The 25,706-nt window shown below is 43.9% G+C and overlaps 2 protein-coding genes across 15 annotated transcripts in view; one reads left to right on the top strand and one right to left on the bottom strand.

Annotated features, from left to right (window-relative positions):
- The window catches only part of ttll5 (tubulin tyrosine ligase-like family, member 5), a 93,310-nt gene that overhangs the window by 15,364 nt on the left and 52,240 nt on the right, over positions 1-25,706 (bottom strand). For 3 of the 14 annotated variants that reach the window (XM_061794719.1, XM_061794723.1, XM_061794725.1), the window contains one exon: positions 22,514-23,728. The exons of 8 other annotated variants lie outside the window; for them this stretch is intronic. In XM_061794719.1, the coding sequence (XP_061650703.1) occupies positions 23,682-23,728 (47 nt within the window). In that variant the 3' untranslated portion in view covers positions 22,514-23,681. Of the gene's footprint in view, positions 1-605; positions 745-11,090; positions 11,615-22,513; positions 23,729-25,706 lie in introns of those variants that run through there. 3 more of the 14 variants (XM_061794720.1, XM_061794718.1, XM_061794722.1) reach the window with 3 other exon arrangements.
- tgfb3 (transforming growth factor, beta 3) lies at positions 119-25,706 on the top strand. Its single transcript, XM_061794737.1, has 7 exons — positions 119-850; positions 7,817-7,980; positions 10,622-10,751; positions 12,144-12,251; positions 15,370-15,526; positions 19,462-19,615; positions 21,137-25,706. Exons 1-7 carry the CDS (start codon positions 505-507, stop codon positions 21,293-21,295), a joined length of 1,218 nt encoding a protein of 405 aa, XP_061650721.1. The 5' UTR covers positions 119-504; the 3' UTR covers positions 21,296-25,706.

Raw genomic sequence — 25,706 nt, 5'->3', positions numbered from 1 at the left:
CGTTATTGTGGTGGTACTGAGGTGGATGAAGTCAAGTAAATCCCTATTTAGAGCCAAACGTCCAAGTCAGATTAAGATCAGTCCCAAATTGTCGCAGTTGGGTGTCACTTCGCCGCCCCTCCCTCAGAGGCGTCACGGCCGGAGAGTATAAAGGTCGGAGCCGAGCGCGGTGCTCGGTGCACTGTGCTGGAGGTTTCAGGACCGGCTGAACGCTGCATCGCCTCCTCGGCCGAGCGGAAGGACACGGCGGCGGACAATGGCGACAGGGACCCGCGGTGCACTGCGTGCGATGCCCGAGGGGGAGTGAAGACTTGAACTCATTTGGCACCATGGCACGGATCCGCACTCTCGCGAAGGCGCACTTTGCAAAGATGACATAGCGCTCGAGATCATGGGACTCGTCCGGGAACCGAACTCTCTCACAACGTGAACGAAAAGAGGAAAGGGATTTCTATTGGGTGCGCTTGTTTCCTTCTTCTATAGCTGGGCGTGAGTGTGTGAACTATGAATCTGGGCAAAGCGCTTCTGTGGCTCCTGCTCTCCAGCTGCGTGACAATGGTGCTGTCGCTCTCCACTTGCACCACCGTGGACATTGACCACATCAAGAAGAAGAGAGTGGAGGCGGTGCGCGGGCAGATCCTCAGCAAACTCCGACTGACCAGTCCGCCCCAGACGACGGGTCCGAGCCAGGTACCGTTCCAGGTGCTGGCCCTCTACAACAGCACCAAGGAGCTGATCGAGGAGCTGGGGAGAGACCGGCAGCAGAGTTGTGGACAGGATAACACGGAGACCGAGTACTACGCTAAAGAGATTTACAAGTTCAACATGATCAATGGGCCGCCTGAACACAGTAAGTTCCAACGTATTTCGAACTTGAGAGGCCGGCAAAATTCCTGTTCGTCCACTGCACCAAACAATTCGAAGTGGGAATTGGCATACACTCAAAGTGATTCCAATTTGCACTTCAAGTGAATTTTCATGTGTCGAATGGATATTGGGCAGCACGGGGGGGGGGGGGGGGTCTTAAGTGCAACGTTTCCCAAACTTGTTGAAGCCGAGTTACCCATTTTACCTTCAAAAAAGAACCAAAAAAAAAGTCTCCGAAAACATGCCTGCTCGGTTCACTGTAGGTATCAGCGTTATTGTTGATTTATTACAGGCGATGTCATTCTACGCTCGTGACATGTAGAGCAATTAAATGCTCTTTCATCAGACCTGTGTAGCCATCAAGTACATAGCCATACGCAAAGTTTGTTTTACTCAAGATTCTTAAGTCAAATATACTGTATGTGCCTTGGCTCAATAAACGTTGGGAAACACCGCTCATTGGATGTGCCCAAAGTCAGCTGGGGTAACTTCCAACTCACCCACCGCCCGAATGGATGGATGAATGGAGATCTATTAGAAAGTGGCAAAAGATTGGAAGGTGTGTTAGGAGTTAATTCAAATGTCAGGATTAGTTGGCATTCGCTTCGGGCGAGAGGCGGGGCACACCCTGGACTGGTCGCCAGCCAATCGCAGGGCTTTCTGAAGATACTTGTTCTAAGTGGATAGTAGATTACAATGGTCCATCGTGGGGCTTCCCAAACTAAGGGTCATTTTTCATTCCTGTATGCTACGATAGTAGTTCACTCGTCTGACTTGGGTGTCGGCAGGGTGAGTTGAGTTCCCACTCGGTGATGGCATCGATGTGAGTGTGAATGCTTGTTTGTCTCTATATGCACACCGTCCGGGACGTAGTCATCTTTTCCCACCGAAGGCTCCAGCACCCCTCGACCCCCGAACAGGATAAGCGCTATAAAAATGGATGTATGGATACATGTCCAGACATACATATTTGACCAAGTCTGGGACCTGAGAAGAAATCACATTTCTTATTTGGGATTGGCTGACAAAAGTTGTCATTTTCCAAACGTGAAAATGAATCAATAAATCATTATTATCTGTCATACAACTTTATACAGTCTTTTGCCATTTCAAGTCAGAGGATATCCATTCACCAAATACAAATGTGGCCAGCATATGAATAATTGTGGGCTCAAGTGTATCTATTCAAATGTTCTCATCTGTTTGAGCAGTTTTTGCACGTGTGCAAAGGGGAGACCAAAGTAAACAGTCTAATTGGAATGAGCGCCATTCCTCATACATACCTCACACCAAAGCCATGGGAACTCCAGCCTAATTCTGACACATTCCTAAAAGGGGGAGGCGAGGGAGGTTGGGGGGGGGGGTTAGCTTCTACTATCCATTGCCAACTCCAATACCTCATTTCCATTTTCAGGCTGCCAGTTTCCTAATATTTTTCATCCTCCTTTATAACTTTCTCACTCCTGTTAACCCGCTCATCTTGTAGTATGAAGCAGCTGAAGTTCCATCCATGCATCCATTTTCTGTCGCGCTTCTCCTCACGCGGGTCGCGGGCGTGCTGGAGCCGATCCCAGCTGTCATCGGGCAGGAGGCGGGGTACACCCTGAACTGGTTGCCAGCCAATCGCAGGGCACATAGGAACAAACAACCATTCGCACTCACAGTCATGCCTACGGGCAATTTAGAGTCTCCGATTCATGCATGTTTTTGGGATGTGGGAGGAAACCGGAGTGCCCGGAGAAAACCCACGCAGGCACGGGGAGAACATGCAAACTCCACACAGGCGGGGCCGGGGATTGAACCCCGGTCCTCAGAACCGTGAGGCAGACGCTCTAACCAGTCGGCCACCGTGCCGCCGCAGCTGAAGTTATCCCAGTGTTTTCATCCAGTTCCCTTGTTCATCCGCATTTTCATTTTCATTTCCTGTGTAAAAACGCGCTCCATTTATTGTTCCCGACAGTCAGTAATAGAAGTCCACTGTATGATCTTCCAGATGGAGTTTGTTTTTTTAAAGCGGAAGGTGCTGTTGCCCAATTCGGTGCGGATCAACAGGTGTTCACGCCGGGCCGTGCGCGACACTGAGCAGAGCCCTCCGAGCCTTTGAGTCTTGAATCGAATCCGTGTCACAGGTCCCACCGAATGATCCTGACAATCTAAACGCACAGCTCTGAGGTTTATCCGCTGGTGCGGGCACGCCGATGGCCGGTTCTCGTTCTGGACGTGATAATGCAAGACATGAGCTTGACTTACTACTGGCACCCACTCAACAGCGTCTTCATGTGACATATAAAACCCCAAACTGTGCCAACATACATTCAGTAGCAATTTTCTTCTCTTTCCCATGATACAATTTTGAAGAAAGCAAGACATGTTTGGCCATGTAGGAACATAACGTTTGTCACCTTGATAATTCCGTTCATTTTCATTCCCACTGCATATAATGACTTTTACATCCGCTCTTTTTGGAAGGTGGGAGTATGTGGGAATATAGTCAAGTTTTTCACGCCCTGTTAAAAAGTGAAGCACAACGTTTTCTCTCATTCTTCATGTCGTGTTTTTTTCCCCCTAGACAAGACTACCAATGTCAAATATTTGCTATTTACAAGCAAAAGCTTTAAAAGCAATACGTAGATGTGTCCAGATTGCCACCGACAAAAAAAAAAGAAGCACAAGCGTCTTATTTGGATCTTTTTTTCACAACGCCTTAATGCAAGTGCATCTGATTTTTATATATTTTTTTTTTTTTACAACTGGAGGTTGTGTAACAGAGTGGATAATCACATCTGCACTGTCTTTTATTAGGTCAAGGCACTTCAGCAGCTGGCCTGCACCTGCAGCCTCGTGCTTCCTCTTTCCTTTGTTTACTCCTACAAAGCTCTGGAGAGAGTGACATCACAGAATCCTCCAGGCGACAGGGGAAAAGAGAGGAGATTCCCAAGTTCTTTTTATTTTTTTTTAAATCTGATATCAGACAGAAGAGAGGAGGGGGATCAGCATAAGTCTGTCCCTATGGCAGCCTTCATCGCTCATTTGAATTGAGAAACAACACAAAATGACATTTGAATGTGACAATTTCTCAATGAATCTATATTCACACATAAACGGAACCTCGAAAGTTGATCAGAATCTGCTCCATGCCGCTATGGGACTCATTCCAAAGCATGAATTGTTCTTTTTTTACATAGGCATTCAAAAGTGAATCAATTAATTCCAGGCTACAAGCGTTTCCATCAGAAGACCTTTTTAACTCTACGTGCCATGTTTTAAGTAGCATGTTTAACACGCTTAACTCTCATACGTACACGTATACATAATGAAATAATGAAACAAAAATAAAGTAAAACTACTCTCCCTTTCAGGATGCCTGGCATACAGTGTCCCAAAAGTCACTCGACACTTCCATTTTTCTATTTGGTTTCAGACTTGAGGCCATCACCATTTGACAGCTTGGTCTTTTGTAAGCATACGATTCCCTTGCTAATGTCTCGCCAATTGACATTTTAAGAGCGTGACGACAAATGTCTGCCGGGCAAGAGGTTTTTCTGTCACTGATTGCAGTTTGAGAAGCTTTATGACCGTTACACTGCTCCAACGCATAGTACAATTTATGCTATCCATGGCAACAGGATGTGTTCTTGACAAACCACGCGGTGGAAGGCCTGCCTGCCACTACCGCCACTGATGACAAACGCCTAGAGCAGGCATTTGCTCAAAGCTAGGTCAAGTCTATCCAGAGGGGTGCCTGATTCAGTGCACGCTTCCGAGAGTGATAAAGCTTCCCCCATTCTGAATTCAGGTTGCTGAGCATCGTAATCTTAACCGTAACCGCTTGAAGTCTCTGAACAAGCTGAAGTCAGTACGTGTAAAGCTTTATCACTCTCCAAAGCATCCACTGAATTGAGCTTTTGCTGATGCTGAGTTCCATAGCAGCCCTCTGGCTTGACTTTCCCTGGCTTTGCACGAAGGTCTACTCTAAAAGGTCAGTGTTTTCATTAGGGGGTGGTAGTAGCAGGGCTTCCACTCCCTGGTTTGTCAAGAACGGATCCTGTTTCGAGAAACGTACCATGGACAACGTAAATTGCGTTGGAGGAGTATGATGGCCATAAAGCTTCTGAAACTGCCACTAAAGTGCAGTCGGGGACAGGAAAACGTCTTGCCAGTATGCAATTTTGCACCGCTGCTCCACTGTTAATTGGCGAGCCGTGAGCAAGTGAATGACTCGCTTACAGAAACTGCAAAGCCTAAGCTGTCAAATGCTGATGGCCTCACATTTGTCCAAATGATAGCTGAAACTAAATAGAATAAAGGAAGTCAGTCGTGACTATTGGGCCAACCTGTATATTGGAGAGGAAATCAATAGGAGATCAATTTGCACGGCAATACTGGCACATTGCTGGAATCATAGTGTTATGTCGTTTATAAGTACAGTATAATTCACATTGCCGACTGCTCGGACAAATTAATTTGTGAATATAATTGCCATTTAAGTAATTGTATTGCTTATGTTACACAAAGCCGGACGCTTCATTTCTGGTTCTATGTTACACTTTTCCTCTTTGCCACTATTCATATTCCTCCGTGGTACTGTCACGTAAAGAAAAAGCTCAACAAGTGGAGTTATATTTTAGAGGCTCAGCGAACTGAAGTCTCAGAAGATTTGCTGATTTATCATGTTGAACTCCAAGTTTCGTTTGACTTTGGAAGCACATTTTCTCCAGAAATAGTTGGTTGAACTCCAAATTATACACATTTTAGGGCCTTCAACTTTGGCAGTTCCACTATAAAAGTGGTTGATGCTTAATAGTTGCTTGACATAGTTTGCATCAAAGGGTTGCCTCAGCATGTGACTCATTCAAATATTGGCTCATAAAATTAGTAAATATACTTCATTTTAATTATGTAAGCTATCCCCTCCATTTGCCAACATGGAACAAATTACCTTTCAGACCCTTGGCAAAAATAAGCCATAATGTGAAATCCACCTAAAACTGTTGCAATGGGGAAAATGAGGTCATCCAAAAGGAAACCAAAGACTTGATTAGAATTTCAAATCTCCTTTTCAAAAAGGGGGGCTTTCCGCCTTCAGTGGGGGTTCGAGTGGGCGTGGTGTGCGGGGCAATGAGTGAGCGGAGCAAAGGGCTACTGAGGATTGCTCCTTGTAGATTGCGTGGAAACGCCGGGCAGATATATGGCCTAGGATGAATGCTGAAAAGGTCAACTATAAATAGGATAACATTTGTGGAAATATCAGATAATGGCTGGGAGGACGCAGAAGTAGGATTACGGTTCAAATGAAGTAATTGGAGAGGTTTGCATGATGACACAGATACACAGCTGCATTTATGAGTTTCCATTGTATGAAAACAGCTCAAGAAGGAATCAGTGGGAATCAGCTGAGGGGGGGGGGGGGGGGGGGGATAGCCTCACTAAGCTTCTAATAGAGTCGAAGCTGGGGGTAATAAATTAGCCAGAGCTTGGCTGTGAATGACTGTTTCCACTTGGCTCGTAAAATGTTTGCTATGTGCTTGTTTAGCTCCACGCTGCATGCGCTTGGCTCGTTAAAATCAACTATACGTTGAGAGAATGAAAAGAAGGGTGAGCCTCGGGTGCAACAGGATGCCTTTCAGATACCGGCACAACGCGGCCATTTCTATCCTGCTAAATGTCGGCGTGCTACTTGATCGAACGTGCGCGCGCCAGTGTGGTGTCTGACAAATTCTAGTGCTTGCAGAGCATGTGCACTCACACGCCTTCTTGCTCACTCATTGTTGGGATGTTGTCCTGTTCCAGCAGCTGGGCCCTCTTATCCCTGAGCCCAAGTTCCTCTGCTTCTTGGGATATACAGTATTTGCACTTCTGTCTGAGTACCTGTTGAGCTCCGGGGGTTGATGGGAGGGGCACGGTAATGTGGTTTTCCTTACAAGTCCAGCTATGCAAAGCATTAGGTGCATGTTATGTTGTCAATGGACCTAAAATGGACCTTTGAACATAGCGCTTTGGTAGGAAGTAAAATGGGCTGAGTGGTGGACTCGAGAGTCAACACAGGCTCGAAATTTCAAAAGAAGAAATATAAAAGTAGTAATCCTAGTAGTACTGGTGGAGATCATTGGGGGGTAATGTATTTCAGAGTTTTAAGGGATGCCTTGTGATTGTTATCTGCCTACTTCTTTGCTCAACTCTTCTCTACTTTCCTCACATACCTATTTTAGAGTTCCTATACCACTTGGTATGGGTACAATAATCATTCTGTAGATTCTGTGGAATTGATTGTTCATTAATGAATGTCTTGAAACGTGTGAAGAGTAAATCACATGCACCGCATGGGTGCCACCAACAGACGTGCTGTTAATTTGGTCGGAACTCGTTTGCTGTCTCAAAAGGGCAAAATGATATGATTGGTATTGGCAAGTTGGGCTACATCTGCTACATCAACTCTTCTGGGCAGCGTCAATCTGCTCAATACAACACAGCGCAGGAGACATTCAAAAAGAGATTTTCACTTCCATCAGAGAAAAAAATAAAAAGCCGTTTGATATTTCAATTAGCACTATGTGTAAATGCATAACGCCATAAACGAGCATGATATAACAGTATCAAGTAGTTGTTTTGGCTGACTCGAGCTTGAAGTATGGTTGCTCAAAAGGGTAAAACAAAAAAAAAAAAAAAAGCATCAATACTTGAGTAGTGGAAGTGATCGGTGATTCAAGGCCTGGGTGCTGACAACCCCCACAATGTACGGCCGGTGCAGAAAAGTCTCTCTGAAAAGTTGTATAAATATGTTCATCCCTGAAAGAATATCTGCGGAAAATAGCTTTTAATAATAATATACCCAATGAGGTAAGAAGTGAATTGATGTTTTAAAGCATTCTGCCAAGAGCAACATTTATTCATGGGAGTCCCACATAAAAAAAGGTACAGTTGGGTCATGCTTTTTCCATTTTACCTGCAGATGACCTCACCTACTGCCCGAAGGGAATCACCTCCAAAGTGTTCCGCTTCAACGTCTCCACCATGGAGAAGAACTCCACCAACTTGTTCCGGGCCGAGTTTCGAGCCCTGCGGATCCCCAACGCCGGCGCCAAGAAAAACGAGCAACGGATCGAGCTCTACCAGGTGTGCAGTTAACTCGCTAATGCCCACTTGCTCTCTCCCGCTCTCGCTCTTTCTGCCACGAGGGCCACCATTACGAGAGCGCGGGCGGTTCAAGCATTTTTATTAGGATGTCCAACTCTCTCAGTGTCTTGTGCTCTGAAGTGCTGATCATTATTCCATGTGCTTGTGGTTCAAATTAGAGCACATTTCAGATGGCTGAAATGACTAATCTGCAAAATGATCACTAGAGCTGCACTCCATCCTTGTTGGATTGACTTAGGTATAATCTTCATTCGCGTTGAAGATCTAAGATATAAAGTACAGTGTTGCCCTGCTATATCGCGTTCATCATTCACACATTGCTGACCTTGATCGGTTTTTGGTTTTTTCGTATGCATTGAGCCCCCGCATAGTCGCATGGTATCGTCACGGTTCTTATTGAAGTTTTATATTGATTTCTGTTAGCCCGTCTATGGCGTATCACATTCTACACTATGTTAGCATTTAGCTAGCTAGCTGACTTTTCTTAAAAGAAGTTACACGGTTTGGTAAAACATTTTGGTGTTTAAATATACATATGATGTTTAATTCTCTTTTGTTTTATTTATTTTTATTGTAAACAACTTGACGCAAGCACGCTTTACCTCTTATTTGCAGATCTGAGAGTGAGAATAGGCACAAGGGAATACTTTAAAAAGTGTATTTTAGTAACTTTAAATGTGTTTAAAGCATGTGGGAGGAGTAAGACTATATATAGTATGGTTTCACTTTACTGTGTTTTTTTTACGTATTGCAGGCGGGTCTGGAACGTATATCCCCCCGCGATAAACAGGGGTTCACTGTACACGTGTTTTTGTGGCATGTTTGTCAAGCGTCAGAGATTTTCCTCATTAATCTCCCGTGAGAGACTAGGAATAATGATCGGGTTCCTACGTTTCCTGCCGGGGAGACAAGCGTCTCCAGACTGCATCCCGCCTCCGAGGCAGCCTCTGGCCAGCTCTGAATGCAGACTGTCAGGCCGGCCGATTGTTTCCAGGGGCCCGCGAGGAGATAGAGACGGGGTCACTCGCCGGGGGAGTAAATGGAGCTTGTCACTCGTTCGCCCACGCACTCTTCACGCCAGAGCTGGTTGGCAGAAGCCCGATACTGGCAGCCCTCGGACCCTCATTCCCACAGGAAGTTAGATTAGATTCAGACATTGTTCAGAGACCTCGTTAGGCCTAGTGGTTCATACTAATGACCTCTAAGGTGAAACACAATCCGTTACAGGATTGCTGGTCGACTTGTGATCTGTTTGGATTGCAAAACTAATTTTCCCATAGGAAGTCATGGAAATAGTTCCAGGGTTGAACTGCTAGCATGATAAATGTTGAATTATCTGTGCAGGCAATGTTTTATACTTATACATTTTAAAGATTCTTAACTATCATATGTGTTAAAAGATCAAAATCACAGCACTCACACTCTAACCCGCTTAATTTTGTCACACAAGTGTTAAAACAAGTTGAGCATAAACACGACACAACGTGGATAACGGTAATAATGACTGAAGCTCGAGTCACTTTTGAATGTGAGTCTCCCACTTTGTGTGTACAGTGAACCCTCGTTCATCGTAGGGGATACGTTGCAGACCCACCCCCAATAGGTGAAGTGTAGGCTTTTTATTAGACCCCTCCCACATGCTTTGAAAACATTTAAAACACACTTTTTTAACCCATCAACATATTTGAAAACAAACCAAAAAATACAGTAGGTATTCAAGTGTATGTTAGATACTTGCATGTCCCTTTAAGAGGTGGGGCCTGGTGGGGTGCCATGTGACATCATCGAGTCTGCCTGCGAGTGTCTGGTAGAGAGTTGTGGATGGCAGCAGCTTCTGCATGAGTGTGCTAGCTGTACTTTAATAAACGGTTAAAGTGCTGTCCTTTCCCACATGCAAGGGAGTGAGTAGACTGTAAAAATAGTCTAAAAGTCTAAAAAAACAACAACAACAACAACATGATTTTGCGGAGGAATATTCCATTCTTTTCCTTGTTTTCTCATGTTCTTCTTTTAGTAGCCCCACAATGGGGAGAAACACACCTTGTTGAGGCTGCTCCTTTTACGAAGAAGTTGAAGCACAAAAAAAGTCCAACAAAAAGCAAAAAGTTCATCCTCGCTGAGTTCTTCTGAAGTCAAATACAGAGGTGTAATTTTTGGGGGTTGAATTCCAAATTGTACGACCACAGGCGCGTTGGACTTTAGGGACATTGGGGTGAGCACTTTTCAGGTGACAAATCCAATTCCCTCTATTCTCTGGGTGGCTCTCCATCTCGAGCACGATGACCTGTTTCAGGGGCGAACGCGGCGGCTGCAGAGATAGCCTCTGTCGTAGTACAACACTGCCTTGTGGACAGTGCGGCACTGCCTCTCATGTATGAGCTGCCGATGCCAAGGCCGGCCAGGTTCCCATTGGCAAGAGGGTAACACGCAGGCATTAACTTGCAAAATGGGGATATCAACACAGCCAGTCACATTTTCCATGAAGAGTAGACATTTGGCCCAAGGCATCCTGGAGAGTCTGGCTCAGACAGACAGCTCTGCTTCTGTGTGTGTGTGTGTGTGTGTGTGTAAAAGAGAGCGAGTTTATGCAGCTGGGTCACATTTTCGTCCTTCCTTGCAGATCCTTCAGAAAGACGACCCCAAAGCCAAACAGCGCTACATCGGGGGCAAGAACGTCCTGACCAAGGGGATGTCCGAGTGGGTCTCGTTTGACGTGACAGAGACAGTGAGGGAGTGGCTCATGTACAGACGTGAGTGGGGGCGGGGCGTGCCTAATTCTCTCATTCGCCACATTACATATTCGATTAGATTCGATTTAATTTTGTCACAAGTACATGCAATGAAATGCTAACATGCTAACCAAAAGTATGTCAATATGTCGTTACTAAATAGCATATGTAGTACGTAGAGCGTGGTATGGTGTCTAAATATATGGGTCATTTTCGTATAATTTGATTAATAACGTTAAAAAAACATTTTTCTAATTTAGCATTTTTTTTTTTAATGCCACCTGGGTTTTTTTTTAGTGTGTGTAAACGTCTCCCATTCTGAAACAGCCATGCTTGAAGTTGTATTTTCAGAACGTTAATAGTAAAAATGAGATAAATACACTCATTTCATCGTGGTCCAATGCAAATGTGATCTGAACAACAATATTTCTTAAACCTGGATGGCAAAAATCCTAAAGAATGATAACGATTCCATTTTTTTACGACAGCCTTCTTGATAGAACCCATTGACAAAGCAAATGGTGTTGGTCCACTGAAATATACTTGTTGCACAACAGTTAAGACATTGAAATGGTGTGCACAATTTACATGCATTGCCCTTCAAACTACGGATACATTTGCGTAAATGATCATCCCAACTACTCATTAAAGCCATTTTACTCTTGTCTTTATACAATCACTATTAACGGTTAAAGACATGCAATTCCTTCTGACAAATTCATAGATATTCATTCATACCTCAGTAATATCTTGCTGTCTGCTATTGTGTGAATGCACAATGGCTGCCACATCCTGGCACTTCAGCTCACAGATCCCGCTGGTGTGTTGCAATAACATATTGAGGCTCTTTCCAGTGGTGTTAGCGGTAAAGACAGCTTGAGTATCTTCAGAAAACATGTTGCAAATCATGAAATTTCATTTGGGACACATAACGGCAAAGACATTTAGCCATAAAGAGTGTATGAAAATATTACGTTTTTTTCTTAGAAGATAGGATTTCCTTTTGAATGACAACAACTGCCAATAAGTCAAAGAAATTCAATTGATTTGAAATTACCAGTGAAATTAATTGATTTCCAAAATGAAAATGAGCCATGTGTCAAGATGCATGTCTGTTTCTCCAGGGATGTACAGGCTGTGACTATGATCATCAGCAATATAGTTAGTATGATAGCTATTCAGTATGATAACTTTACAGTATGTGCGGTGTACTGTGAAAACTCCAATGACTGGTGAAGGGCAAAAAAGATTGATTATACAGAATATGCATGTGTACAGAAGTGCAATGGAATGAGTTACAGTATATAGCCAATTGTGTTGTTAATGAAGAGCAGTACAAATATATTGGTGCTAATTTATGCGGTTGTGCAAATATACTGAAGTCCATGTTGTGTTTCTCCCGTTTTCCCTCAGAGACCAATCTTGGTCTGGAGATCAGTGTGCACTGTCCATGTCACACCTTCAAGCCCAACGGGGACATTATTGAGAACGCTAACGAGGTCCTTGAGGTCAAGTTCAAAGGTAAGATTGTGGGCATACTTGTGGTTGGTTGGTGGGAGCAGGCTCGATGTCTTTTGGTGTCGCAGTAAATCGTTTTTTCTATACCGCTCATCCTCGTCATGAGGATTGTAGGTGAGCTGGAGCCTATCCCAGCCGGTACAGTATAGATAACCAAACCAACATTCTAAATAAGGTTCTCACCTATTGACAATTTACAGCCTTCAAATAACCTAACACGCATGTTTGGGGAATGTGGGAGGGAGCCAGAGTACCTGCAGAAAACCCACTCAAGTGTGGGGAGATTCGAGATTCGAACCCCAAACCACAAACTTGTGAGGCATATGTGCTAACCACTCTATCACTGTTCTGCTACGTCAGTCAATTAAAAAATAATAATAAACATGAATTGACTAAAGATATGTACTTGATTATATGGCTTACAATTGTCTTTTTTTTTTTCAAACAAAAGCAAAAATAATAATAATAATAATTTCAGTTTATGATTATGCCTGATGCAAATTCTTCCTCACTGAGTATCAATCTTGTCTCTTAAGTAAAAATGATTTATGAGAAGTTGTTTTACAATTTAAAACAGTTCTCAGGTGTCAAAATGCCCCAAGGTTCAAGAATGATACTTTACACACACTATTTCTTGTCTTGCTGAAATGAAGTGAACCAGCCCTTATACTGTTTGGGTTGATGGCGAATACGGATTTCGTCACCATAATGACTAGTTGCGCGGCTGCATTGAATCGAAACAAGCAGCAGAGAACTGCAAAGCACAGGCGAGCCCCTAACGAGACAGCATGGATTGGATTTTCCCTCGTGAAGGCAGGAAATCGTCACCAAGCTGCTGATTTACACTCGTCAATTATACTGCGGGCTAAACACACAAATATGCCCCCCACCCCCGCCACATTGACAACTTCACCAAATAAGGGCCGTTTTTAAAAAAAAAAATGCTAATCTGTGCATCAAACAGAACTCAGTGCAGCTCTCCTTACCGTTTGGCTTTTCACCTTTCCAATCTAACTACCCATCATCTTCTGTGCTGGAGCCTATCCCAGCTGACTTTGGGCAAGAGGCGGCGTAGACCCTAGACTCGACAGCCAATTGCATGGCTATAGACAAACTAATTTATTGCACACCGGATGGGTGGGACCGGCACGGTGGACGACTGGTTAGCACATCTGCCTCACAATTATGGGGACCGGGGTTTAAATCCCAGCTCCGCTTGTGTGGAATTTGCATGTTTTCCCCGTGCCTGCGTGGGTTTTCTCCGGGCACTCCGGTTTCCTCCCACATCCCCAAAACATGCATGGTAGGTTGATTGAAAACTCTAAATTGCACGTAAGTGTAAATGTGAGTGCGAATGGTGGTTTGTTTCTATGTGCCCTGTGATTGGCTAGCGAGCGGTTCAGGGTGTACCCCGCCTCCCACCCTAAAATAGCTGGGATAGGCTCCAGCACGCCTGCGACCCTAGTGAGGAGAAGCGGTAAAGTAAATGGATGGATGGATGGATGGATGGATGGGCAGACACTATTATTTGTAAAGATTAACTTCAAAGGGAAACAAAAATTTAAAAAAATACACTGATCACCCTCAAAATAAAATCTTGTCACATCTTGAACAAGAACACCTTTTGGAAAAACTGAACATTTTATTTTGACATCAGTATTGGCAATCGCTCCTGAAGTTAAAGGAAAAGGTTGCCAAAGGGTCAAAGAGCTGCTCGAGCTGCTCTAGATTTTGTTTTAAGTCCTCCACATGTTGTCAATATTAGACATTTAAAAAAAAAAAAAAAAAATCTACTTTTCGACCTCATCTCGGTAACTGACAAAAAAATAAATAATTTCCAACTGACCTCAGTAGCACCTAATGATAAACACCCAGGTACTGTATTAATACTGAATTTCAACTGAGTGTAAGCACCATTTACAGCAGGGTCCACCAAGCATGTACTGTACATGGACAATTTGTTGCATTCATTTTATGACAAATACCATTAGAAATAAGAATTATTTGATGATTGAATTTAAACTGTTTTAGGCAGCACAGTTCTGAGTTTCCTATGTGGGGTATCCATGTTCTCCCCATGCCCCAGGTACTTCCTCCCACATCCCCAAAACGGGCATGTTAGGTTAATACAACACTTTCAATTGTTCATAGGTGTGAATATTTGATGGTTTATATGCATGTGCCCTGTGATTGGCTAGTGACCAGTCCAGGGTGTGCTGTAGAAAATGGATGGAGAGATGAAGTATTTTCTTTTGACCTCATCCCATAAAAATCTCTTTGCCCACCTCTGATTTTCTGTGACCGAAAACTCCTCTAAGTTAGTTTCCTCAAGTGTTATAGAGATGTATTCCTGCTATAAACAGAGAAAATGCACTCAGTTTACGAGATAACATAGCAGATGGTTTAATTTGTCGGAAGATCCAGTGTTTGTTGACCTATTTCATCTACTAGTGATGAGCAAGATTATTTGTTTTGCTATTCGTTGGTAGTTTCTGTGTGATTGGGGGGGGGAAAGGGCCTCTGTGGTGAGCCTCAGTTAAGTGTCACATATATAAGCAAAGTGGAACCATGTGCGTTCCTTAACAAAGGGCAGTAGATTGAAAATGAAATTCTACTCCAAGTTCTTGTTTCACTGCTCTTGTGTTCATTCATAGACGAATGAATGTTTGAATACTCATCATTACAGTGTCTTTGATAAAGATAATGCCTCTCCCTCCTGCAAGGAAGGCAGGCCGAGATCTTGGGAATGACATCGATCTGGTATCTCACTTAGTACGAGGGGCCCCCGGGTCCCGGGAACGCTCCGGAACGGGCTTGGCCACAAAGAATGTGCTGCCATGGCGCTCAGACGTTTGGCCCTAATTAAAGCGGGGCCAACATATCCACCGGCGGCATCTCTCCTGAGATATGTGCTGCTTTAGCCATCAGGTGGAAAGCGGACGAGCAGACGGTGGAAAGAAGGAAGTCGGAGAGCGACTGCTATTGAAGAAGGATGAAAAGTAAAGCCGAGTCTGGGCAAAACCCGCCCGTGAAAGCAGACAGCAGCAGTTGATTATGAGCGTCATTAGTTGTGGCCGCGGCACCTTTTTCTTTCGTGTGACCGTCTCACTCCCTCCCGCAGGCATGGAGCCAGACTTTGACGACCTGAGCCGCACCAAGAAACCAAGGGAGCAGCTGTACCCCCATCTCATCCTCATGATGCTACCCCCTCACAGGCTGGACACGCACTCCTCGTCCCGCAGGCGCAAGAGGGCACTTGACACCAATTACTGCTTCAAGTAAGTCAATGTGTTTGCCATGTGAGGGCCAAATTGGGGGATTTGAGCGCAGAATATTTAGAGCAGTGGTTCTCAAACTGGGGATCCCCTTCACGTCAATTATGTCATATCATTAGAAAAAAAAATGTATACCTTATATGGGGACTGACAGGCCAAATTTTTAATTAAAACCTCTGATATGGTTGTTCGGTAATCAGACATCCCTGCATGAAGAAAGTTGTTTTTTTTCCTCATTTTTTTTTAAAAGGTGTATTACAGGAGTCCTGTTTTTAAATGAAAACAAAAGGCGGACCTTCCGATAGTCAAGTTGTATTTTTGAAATTCAAGTAAGTAGGGGTTCTTCTCCCTCATCATAAATGTGCAATGCCTTCATCTTGGAAAAATATGACTTGATTCTAAGATAACAAAATGTCTTTGTATATTGTAATATTTAAGACTTTTTCTCCCAAAAATACTTTGATTTCTTTCTCTCAAACCAATTGTAACACTACAACTTCTTTTTACGAAAATGGCATTCGGGGTACATGTGTTAGTCATGTTTAATTGCTGTCAGAATTATGAGGGGGTCCTTCAAAAGGTTTCTCCCCTGTAAGGGATCCCCGGGCCAAAATTGCTGTAACCCCGGGACCCTCATTTTCCTGTTGTCACTAATCCGTCACTTACTTTTGTAGAAGCCAAGAACAATAAAGAAAATATATTGCTCAAAAATTGCCTTTGAAAACATACCTGTATGTATTTCATATTTTAGAACAGTACTACATATGCTTACATGTCCAAAGTGCGTTTCAGATCATCTTGAGAAATTGAGGGTGTACATTCCAACTGCATGTACAACACTACACAATATGAACACACGATTGCATATCTTGGCACTGAGCAGTTCCGAATCACAGCTTTAGAGGGCAGGGAACCATGGGCCACATTTATGAACTGCCCACCTTTGCATGTTTCAAGAAGAATGTGGCATTCACCAGCAGACGTTTTCTTGACACAAGTCACAACTGAGCAGAATAAAATGTTTGTGATTCCAATGTTGGATAAGACGATACGATGATTTCAAATACCAAGATATATTCATCGTAATGACTTTTAGATTAGAATCCAACGTTTTTTCTCCCATCCATTTTCTATTGAATTGTCCTCATTAGAGTCACGGGTGAGCAGGAGCTTTTCCCAGCTGACTTTGGGTGAGAGGCAGGGTACACCCTGGACTGGTCGCTGGCACGTACAGCGGCTGAAATAAGTATTTAACACGTCACCATTTTTCTCAATAAATATATTTCCAAAGGTGCGATTGACATGAATATTTCTCCAGATGTTGGGAACAGCCCGAGTCATGCATATACAGTATACAAAAGAAATAAAGTTGTGTGTAATAATGTGAAATGACACAGGGAAAAAGTATTGAACACGGCAACTGCTATTTAATACTTAGTACATAAGCCTTTGTTTGCAATCAGAGCTTCAAGATGCCTCCTGTAGGGAGAAACTAGTCGCATACATTGCTCTGGTGTGATTTTTGGCCCATTCCTCTACACAAGCAGTCTTCAAATCTTGAAGGTTCCATGGGCTTCTTTTATGGACCTTGAGTTTAAGTTCTTTCCATAGATTTTCGATTGGATTCAAGTTCAGGTGATTGGCTGGGCCATTCTAGCAGCTTTCTTTTATTTCTTTGCAACCAATTGAGAGCTTCCTTGGCAGTATGTTTTGGATCTTTATCCTGCTGAAATGTCCACCCTTGTTTCATTTTCATCATCCTCGTAGATGGCAGCCGATTTTTGTCGAGAATATCTCTGTAGATTTGCCCATTCATGCTTCCTTCAATAATGTGAAGTTTACCAGTGCCATTTGCTGGAAAGCAGCCCCACGCCATCATGTTCCCACCTCTGAACTTCACTGTTGGTATGGTGTTTTTAGGCTGATGTGCAGTGCCATTTCTCCTCCAAACGTGGTGTGCATCATGGCATCCAAAGAGTTACATTTTGCTCTCATCCGACCAGACTATATTGTCCCAGTTTTTAACTGGCTTGTCCAAATGTCGTTCACCAAACATTAAACGAGCTTTGACATGCATCTTTTTCAGAAATGGGGTCTTGCGTGGCGAGCGTGCGTACAGGCCATGGCAGCGGAGTGCATTACTCACTGTTTTCCTTCCTGTGACAACAGTACCTGCTAATTCCAGGTCTTTTTGAAGCTCTGCACAGGTGGTGGTTGCCTCTTGGAAAACTCTTCTGATTATTCTTTGCACTCCTGTGTTAGAAATATTGCAAGGAGGAAATGATTCATCTACTAGGCAAATTTATGATGGTATGATTGGCTTTCCACTTACGTATTATGGCCTCAACTGTGCTCACTGGAACGTTCAGAAGTTTAGATATGCAACTGTAACCAATGCCATCGTTTTGTTTAGCAACAATTAGTTTGCGGCGGTCTTGAGACAGCTCTCTGCTCTGATCCATCATGCGATGTATCTTGACTCACACCTTGGCAATGAGACCTTCGTGTAGGCCATCAATTAGGACTGAACCAGCTAATATTCATTTGCACTGACAAGGGGCTGGATTGCAGTTTGATGATGGATAGATTTTAGGTGTTGTCTTAGCTTTCCATGCCTCTTTGCACCTCCCTTTCTTCATGTGTTCAATACTTTTTCCGAGTGTCGTTTCACATTATGACACACAATTTAATTTCTGATCTTATTTGTTCTACTTTCATTGTATGTATGGATTATTTCGGTTGTTCCCAACATTGGGTGCAATTTTCAGGTCAATTGCACCTTTGGAAGTATATTTAGTGGGGAAAATGGTGACGTGTTCAATACTTATTTCAGCCTCTGTAGGAGTAATTCTGGGCTTAACTGTATAATGAAAGAAAATTATATTGGACTTAAATGATTTCTGGCGGCACGGTGGACGACTGGATAGCACATCTGCCTCACAGTTCTGAGGACCAGGGTTCAAATCCCGGCCCCGCCTGTGTGGAGTTTGCATGTTCTCCCCGTGCCTGGGTGGGTTTTCTCCGGGCACTCCGGTTTCCTCCCACATCCCAAAAACATGCATGGTAGGTTAATTGACAACTCTAAATTGCCCGTAGGTGTGAATGTGAGTGCAAATGGTTGTTTGTTTCTATGTGCCCTGCGATTGGCTGGCAACCAGTTCAGGGTGTACCCCGCCTCCTGCCCGATGACAGCTGGGATAGGCTCCAGCACGCCCGCGACCCGAGTGAGGAGAGGCGCCTCAGAAAATGGATGGATGGATGGAAGGTTGATTGAAGACTCTAAAATTGCCCGTAGGTGTGAATGTGACACGAATGGTTGTTTGTTTATGTGTGCCCTGCGATTGGCTGGCGACCGGTTCACGGTGTACCCCGCCTCACGCCCGAAGATAGCTGGGATAGGCTCCAGCACGCCCGCGACCGTAGTTAGGATAAGCGGTGAAGAAAATGGCTGGATGAAATGATCTCTTGGTCTTAGAGACGACACTAACAATATGTTTCTGGGGGTTAGACAGACAAGAAGCTGTGATGCAACAGTGGCGGAGTCGGCGCAAGCTCACAATGACATCATTTTGAGCCATTATTCACCTAATTGTCTCCTGTTTATGAAAAGCCGCATGTGTCTTATCACAAGCGACAAGCCAACATGCGGGATGGCAGGCAGGAAGATCTTGCGTGTTAATCGGCGGGCGTGATGATGACATGATACAAGTCGGGATTTGTCCCTGCAGCTACTAGAAAATCCTCGCCACTCTCACATGCCAAGCATCTCCTCGCCTCCCATATCCTCTTTCGGGCTGACAGACACCTGGGCTCACTGGGAAGGGAAAATAAGGGCACACCTCAGAGAGGAATTTGTGAACTTTTCTCATGGGAGGAAATAGTTGTTACATTGCCGTGTTATAAAGAGCGCTAATCTCTTCTTCCCTCCTTGTCTGCAGCAATTACGAGGAGAACTGCTGTGTGCGACCACTTTATATTAATTTCCGCCAAGACTTGGGCTGGAGGTGGATCCATCAGCCTGAGGGCTACTACGCCAATTTCTGCTCTGGTCCATGTCCTTACCTACGCAGTGCTGACACCACCCACAGCACGGTGAGACAAAAAGCACCACAAACTCGGGGCTGTAACAGGGGCCATTTCATTTGAAGTCCTAGTTTCAGGAAGTTATCCATTTCAAATTTTAGGCATTCGTAGTAAAGGCAATCCTAATTGACAGAGAAAATGGTGGAGGCCCATTGGAATACACTTCTTTTTTTAACAGGAAAGATATAAACAGCTTCATAAAAATTGTGTGAATTGCACAATTTACATGTTGCCCTTCAAACTCCAATTGCATACTAACTACTCATTACACTCTTGTTTTTATACAATCGCATTAACAGTAAAGACATGCAGTAGGGCGACTGGTTAGAGCGTCTGCCTCACAGTTCTGAGGACCGGGGTTCAATCCCCGGCCCCGCCTTTGTGGAGTTTGCATGTTCTCCCCGTGCCTGGGACTGACATATTTCTGAGTCACATATACCAAAAAAAAAAAAATGTAAAAAGTGCCTACGTGGCAGCCATGTTGAATGTAGGGCATTGACATGTGATGATGCACGCGGAGAGGGAGGGAGGGAGAGAGAGAGAGAGGCATGGCGGCATTGTTAACTTAGAGGAATACAAAACACAAGTCTCTGGTGTCTGGAACATGCTATTTTTGGTACAGTAACAATTTTAGTCAAGCCGTTCGCCTTTGGCAGCAGATTTGGAATGAGGAAGTATACTAATTCCTCGCGGCTCATGAAAATGACTCTCCTACGATGAGTACTGTACCTCAACAACGTTACCATGAGCAAACACACTGGTGTGTTAAGTTTGGTTAAAATGTGAGACTTTCAAACATTTTCAAGCTTTTTTTAACATTTATTTGTGCTGTAAAAACGGCAGGATTTATAATACTTATCCTAAATAATATTTACACTGAAAAGTGAGAACTTTCAACATCGTCTGTAGTCTGGACTGAGTTGGTTTAACGCGCTGCACGGCTGACGTCACGTAAGTAAGTGCCCCCCCCCCCCCCCCCGCCCCCCGTCAATCACCATAGTTAATGAGTTGCGTAATCTTGTCACTTTTTCTTGCTCTCCGCATCTAAATTACTATGGTGTGTGTGTGTGTGTGTGTGTATACATGCCTCCAATATCAAACCGCCACTCACTTTCACATTTACTTACACGCACGCACAAAAGCACACACGCACACAGTTGCGTTCATGGACCACAATCGGCATCCATCCATCTATCAGTTAAGAGTCTTTCGAGAAGTGTACTGATTTAATGTGGCTTCAACTTCACTAATATTGAAGTTATTGGCATCATTCTGTAACTTGTGTTGCGTACATTACCAAGTAATGGGTACCGTTAAGTGAATGCTTTTTATGTACTGTGGATAAGTGATATTACTGCTACTTGGCAGCTGCTAAAAGTAAGTAAGTTTTTTTCTAACTTAGTTACATTGGAAATCAAGTCATCAGTAAAGTAACGAAGTTACTTTTTCAATGTAACTGTGGCAAGTGACAACACTGCGAAAGTCTTGATCCTGATGTTCTTCTCCCTGCCCCGTTCTCTCCACTTAAAGCTGCTGAGCCTCTACAACACCTTGAACCCAGAGGCGTCGGCCTCACCCTGCTGTGTCCCCCAGGACCTGGAGCCCCTCACCATCCTCTACTACGTGGGCCGCTCGCCTAAAGTGGAGCAGCTGTCCAACATGGTGGTCAAGTCCTGCAAGTGTAGCTAAGAGCCTTCAGGGACCTTAGAGACACCTTCCTGCACTACTCAGGAGCGTTCCAGGGGGGTTTGGGGAGGGTCCGCTGCCCCTGTTCTTCAGACTTGTCCTAGCTCCATCTCACTATTGAAAGCCCAACAGACATTGGCAGCATCTGGTCCAGTTTGACTGATGTGGTTGCGCTCTCAAACCCAACAGACCTCTTGATGATCATCAGCCTTGTTGTTTTTTTTACCATCTCTTATGTTTTACTTAATATTCCAGCATTTTTTGAACAGCCCGTACCTCAGTGTATTCTCATCCTGTTTTTTATCTAAAGAGGAACGGAACAAAAATTGTCTTGGAATGACCACTGCATTCTTAAGGACAAGAGAGGGTGGAAAAAAGAAAAAAACAAAAAAACCACCAGAGAAGGGAGACTGAACTCAGCATGACAGGACACATAGGACACGTTTGGATGTCCGAGCTGGAAAGCGATGCTGTGCTACACTGTGTATTTAGGATTAAATGCCGTTAAATAAAAATGATTTTAGGAAAAAATGTTAAAAATGCTGGAAACCAACCTAGTCAAAGTCGTATTTCAATGGTGATGTTAATACCTCTCTATTGCAACAGGATGGTGATTCCAGGGATTAGTTCATCTGAAACTGAAGCCTTTCTTTTGTATGTGAGCCAGGGATGAGCGTTTGGCTACATTTCCTTCATGGACTGTGGGGGGAAATAAATGAGCAATTCATCGATTATTTGGGATGGGAGAATCTCTCTGAACTCCTGCTTCCATGCCAGTGTTGTATTGGGCATAGCGGAGGTCTGTGCGGAAATAGACCTTAGCCTGCATCATTTTGTTCTTTACGCCACAAACTAGTCAAGACTGGATCAACAGCGCCTCTGCTGGTTCCAGCCAAGTAGTGTTCTCTATTTTGCCTCATTTGCTTCAAGGTGTGACTCATCAACAATCAAGTACAACCAACCAATCGATCCAAATCCAAATGATCGATTATTATGCCCATCCCTAATGAGAGCATGGATGTCAAGTGAACAATTTCCTTGACCCCAAACTGTAAATGAGTTTCTTCTTACTCTTGGAAACACCTTTTTCTTTCATTAAAATGACAGTTGGGTTGAGCTGTTCAGTATTAGGAATGTTGTGTTGTTTTTGTTGATGACTAATTTTAGAGCACTTTAATTTAAAGGGTATGCTAAAGTCAAGCGAGGCGACCACACCAAAGAGGTCATCAGATTCCATTTTATTTACTGAATGTTGAGTGTAGGTTTGGATATGATCGGCATGTCTGTCTCACGTCGCTACGAACAGCATCAAGGATTCCAAAAAAAACAGCGACCACTTCCATGCATGAGTGTTGTAAACAGTCAGCAATTGAACGCATTGTCTGTAAACTACACCGCATTAGAACATTGGATTTGGATTCTTGTACTAAAGCATGCTGCTGGCGTTAAAAAAAAAAAAAAAAAAAAAACACGTTTGATGTGACAACCAATGAAAATCCCGAAATTTCATATGACAATCTGCGCAAACTAAACACCTTAATCAACAACGTATGAGAGTGACATGCTTGAAATTCAAGTATTTCAGTTAAAGTGATCACAAACATACATTATGCTCAATGTAAAGATATACATCAGAATGGTTTTATTAATAGGACGCCCTGAGTGACCTCTTTATATATCTATGAGAATGCTGGTCTGCATGTACACCATTAACTTAATCAAGGTTCTTCTTTTGTGCTGCAGCAACAGCCCAAAAAGGCCTACTTACGTACAGTGTAATAACAACAATAATTTACTCATGTTATTAAAGTAGGTCTATCCATAAAAACATAAACATGTCAGTTTAATCAACGGTTGCTATAATTAAACAAACCTTCGAGCAGTGAGGATTTAGTAACCGTTTGTTTTCATCCTGGACTCGAAGTCAGTCTCTAATGCCAGGAACTTGTTTGCGTGCTTACCATTCACGGGATGTCTCTGGTTGGTGGCAGGGGTGGGTTCATGTGAATAGCTTGCATACTAAATACCAGCGGGGCATCTGTTGAAAGCTATCTGCCTGTGAAATCTTTCCGTGGCATCGGTAGCGCGGAGAGAATGAGGGAGGGAAACTGTTGGCGCGGAGACCGTGCGAAGGCTGGAAAAGGCCATCTGATATTGGGCTGCGCGACCAAATCCCAACCTGCGTCAAAGCTGGGAATTCCGTGCCTGGCACGCGATCTCCTGCCATGTCTGTGGCAGTATGACGGACAAATTAATAAGAGCCTGGCACGCTTTGGGCTGTTGTTCTTTCCCAGAATACACCAGGGTGCCTGGGTGTATGCGTAAGTTACATGCAGAGACACCTGTCAGGCCAGCACGGTGGCAGGACGCGCCTCTGGTCGCGCTGGTGTCATCTGGCCTCCCGGGCCTGTAGCAGTTTACGGTACGCCGAAAGGCCTGCATAGGAAAGCAACAGAAATCTCAGTTAACGTTTCCCTCCGAATTCCCTCGGAAATTGTGTAAGACGGCCTGTAACCAATTGAAATGCCATCATAGCGTTAGGGTCCACGCAATTCATCGGCCAGACCATTGAATCGGCTGTTATGATTTAACACCTTACAAAGATCACTACATTCAAATATTAAAAACATTGGCAAAACAATTCTGCTGATTTGAAAGTCCAAGAGTACTCATGAGTTCATACTGGTATCGGTCTGAAATAAAGTGGTATTGAACAGCCTTACAAAAAAAGTCTAATGACTATGGTGATGATTATCTGTCAGCCAGCAAAACGGTGGTTAGCTGTTCGCAGTTCTGAGCTTGCGTGTTCTCGCTGTGCTTCCCTGGGTTTTCTCTAAGTCCTCTGGCTACCTCCCAGGTTCACAAGGAGCTGCTGCAGGCCACAACTCACACCCTAGGCCACGCACCTTAAACGCACAAATCCAACACACAAAAACGATTTTATTTTAGATTCCCTTAAAGTGGTTTATTTTCTTTGTTCTTTTATTAAAAACGTAACCAAAACTGGTGGAGGTTTTCAGGGGACTGGAATGGATTAATGCAACTCCATTTAAATGTGAAAATTGATTTGATATATGGGTACTAAATTGAATTACAAGCTTGGTCACAGAAAAAAATTGAACTTGTAAGTCAAGGTACCCTGTTCCTGCTGACCTCAGGGATTTGTCCTCAGTCCCCTACTCCATTCCCTTTTTAGACATGACTGCTCTCCCATCGACCCCAAACACACCATTGTTATTCTATTCTATTTGCTAAGGTCCCCTGTCAGTGGAGGGCCCTTCGAAATCGACTCATCACTTTTCTCCCCCTTATGGCGCCCCTGCCTGTGGAGGTAACGCAGCTTTCATGATGATGATGATGGATTAAAGAGAGCCCAACAAGGGAGGGATACCACTGAGATGCCTCCTTTAGATGTGCTCACCGCTTGGCGCCCCATCCTATCACCTGGCATGCTGCCAGACATCCAGTAGAAAAGGCATTCCGAGTACAGTTTGAGCTGCCGTGTGCATTTGTGCTCCCAAACAGTGTTCCCTTTCATTCCCTCTCTGCACACACTGTTTATTTTGGTGCTCGTCTACGCCGTGAGGCCTGACTGAGATGGAAAACTGACTTCCAGGCCGATGACATGACGGATGAAAGCAGCTTCCTGTAGCTCAGTGAAAGAGAGATAAAGGAAAAGCCTTCCCATCCCATTATGTGCACCTCCTCCAATAATTCATCCACAACTGGGTAGCAATACAGTCCGTCGTTGCAGCCGCAGTGAGTCCTATTAAGGCAGCAGTTATCTTCAGTCTAATTTCCACCAGGTCGTACGCTTTGGTTCAATTCAGGAGAGTACACATGCTTGTGTTTCCACTGTCAAACGTTACAAAGCTTACAAAAATAATTGATTGGCACCCATCCGTTGGGGCTCCAGTGGTGAGTGATACGATATTTCATCTTATCGCTATCAACGCATTATCGTCTGTCGATTCGTCGACAAAGAAATATACCATTTAGAAAGATACTGTCAAAGTTTGAAAGCCATTTCAAGATTCTTGTTCATGAATCACCTTTCTATTTCTATTCTTTCCTAGTGTTTGAAATGGACATTTTCAAAAATCCAATGAACCCCCGTTAACTTGTTGGGATACGTTCCAGACCCACCCGTGATAGGTGAAAATCCGCGCCATATAAACTTATTACAACACACCTTTAAACACAAAAATTGGAAAATTACTGTACTTGCTATAGTAATGGTCTGTTAGATATGTACCTTAGTACGGTGGTGTGTGACGTAGGCTCGAGCTATGGCGAGTCTGCGTGTGAATGTCTGGGCGCCATCGGCTGTGGCTGACAGCAGCTGGTGTGAGTGTGCTTATTGTGTTGATGTGTTTTACTGCTCTCCCAGCGTTCAATAAATGGCTGAAAAGTG

This window comes from Phyllopteryx taeniolatus, chromosome 13 (assembly GCF_024500385.1).
Source record: "Phyllopteryx taeniolatus isolate TA_2022b chromosome 13, UOR_Ptae_1.2, whole genome shotgun sequence".
In the NCBI taxonomy this organism is placed as follows: domain Eukaryota; kingdom Metazoa; phylum Chordata; class Actinopteri; order Syngnathiformes; family Syngnathidae; genus Phyllopteryx; species Phyllopteryx taeniolatus.
The sequence above is the reverse complement of the archived record's forward strand: the minus strand, read 5'-3'. Positions and strand labels throughout refer to the sequence as shown.

Bases quoted from the DNA above. Each gene is read 5' to 3' on its own strand.
- tgfb3 (XM_061794737.1), top strand. From the start codon at position 505: ATGAATCTGGGCAAAGCGCTTCTGTGGCTCCTGCTCTCCAGCTGCGTG. The intron at 10,752-12,143 runs GTGAGTGGGGGC...GTTTTCCCTCAG, and splicing joins GGAGTGGCTCATGTACAGAC to AGACCAATCTTGGTCTGGAG. The intron at 12,252-15,369 runs GTAAGATTGTGG...TCCCTCCCGCAG, and splicing joins CCTTGAGGTCAAGTTCAAAG to GCATGGAGCCAGACTTTGAC.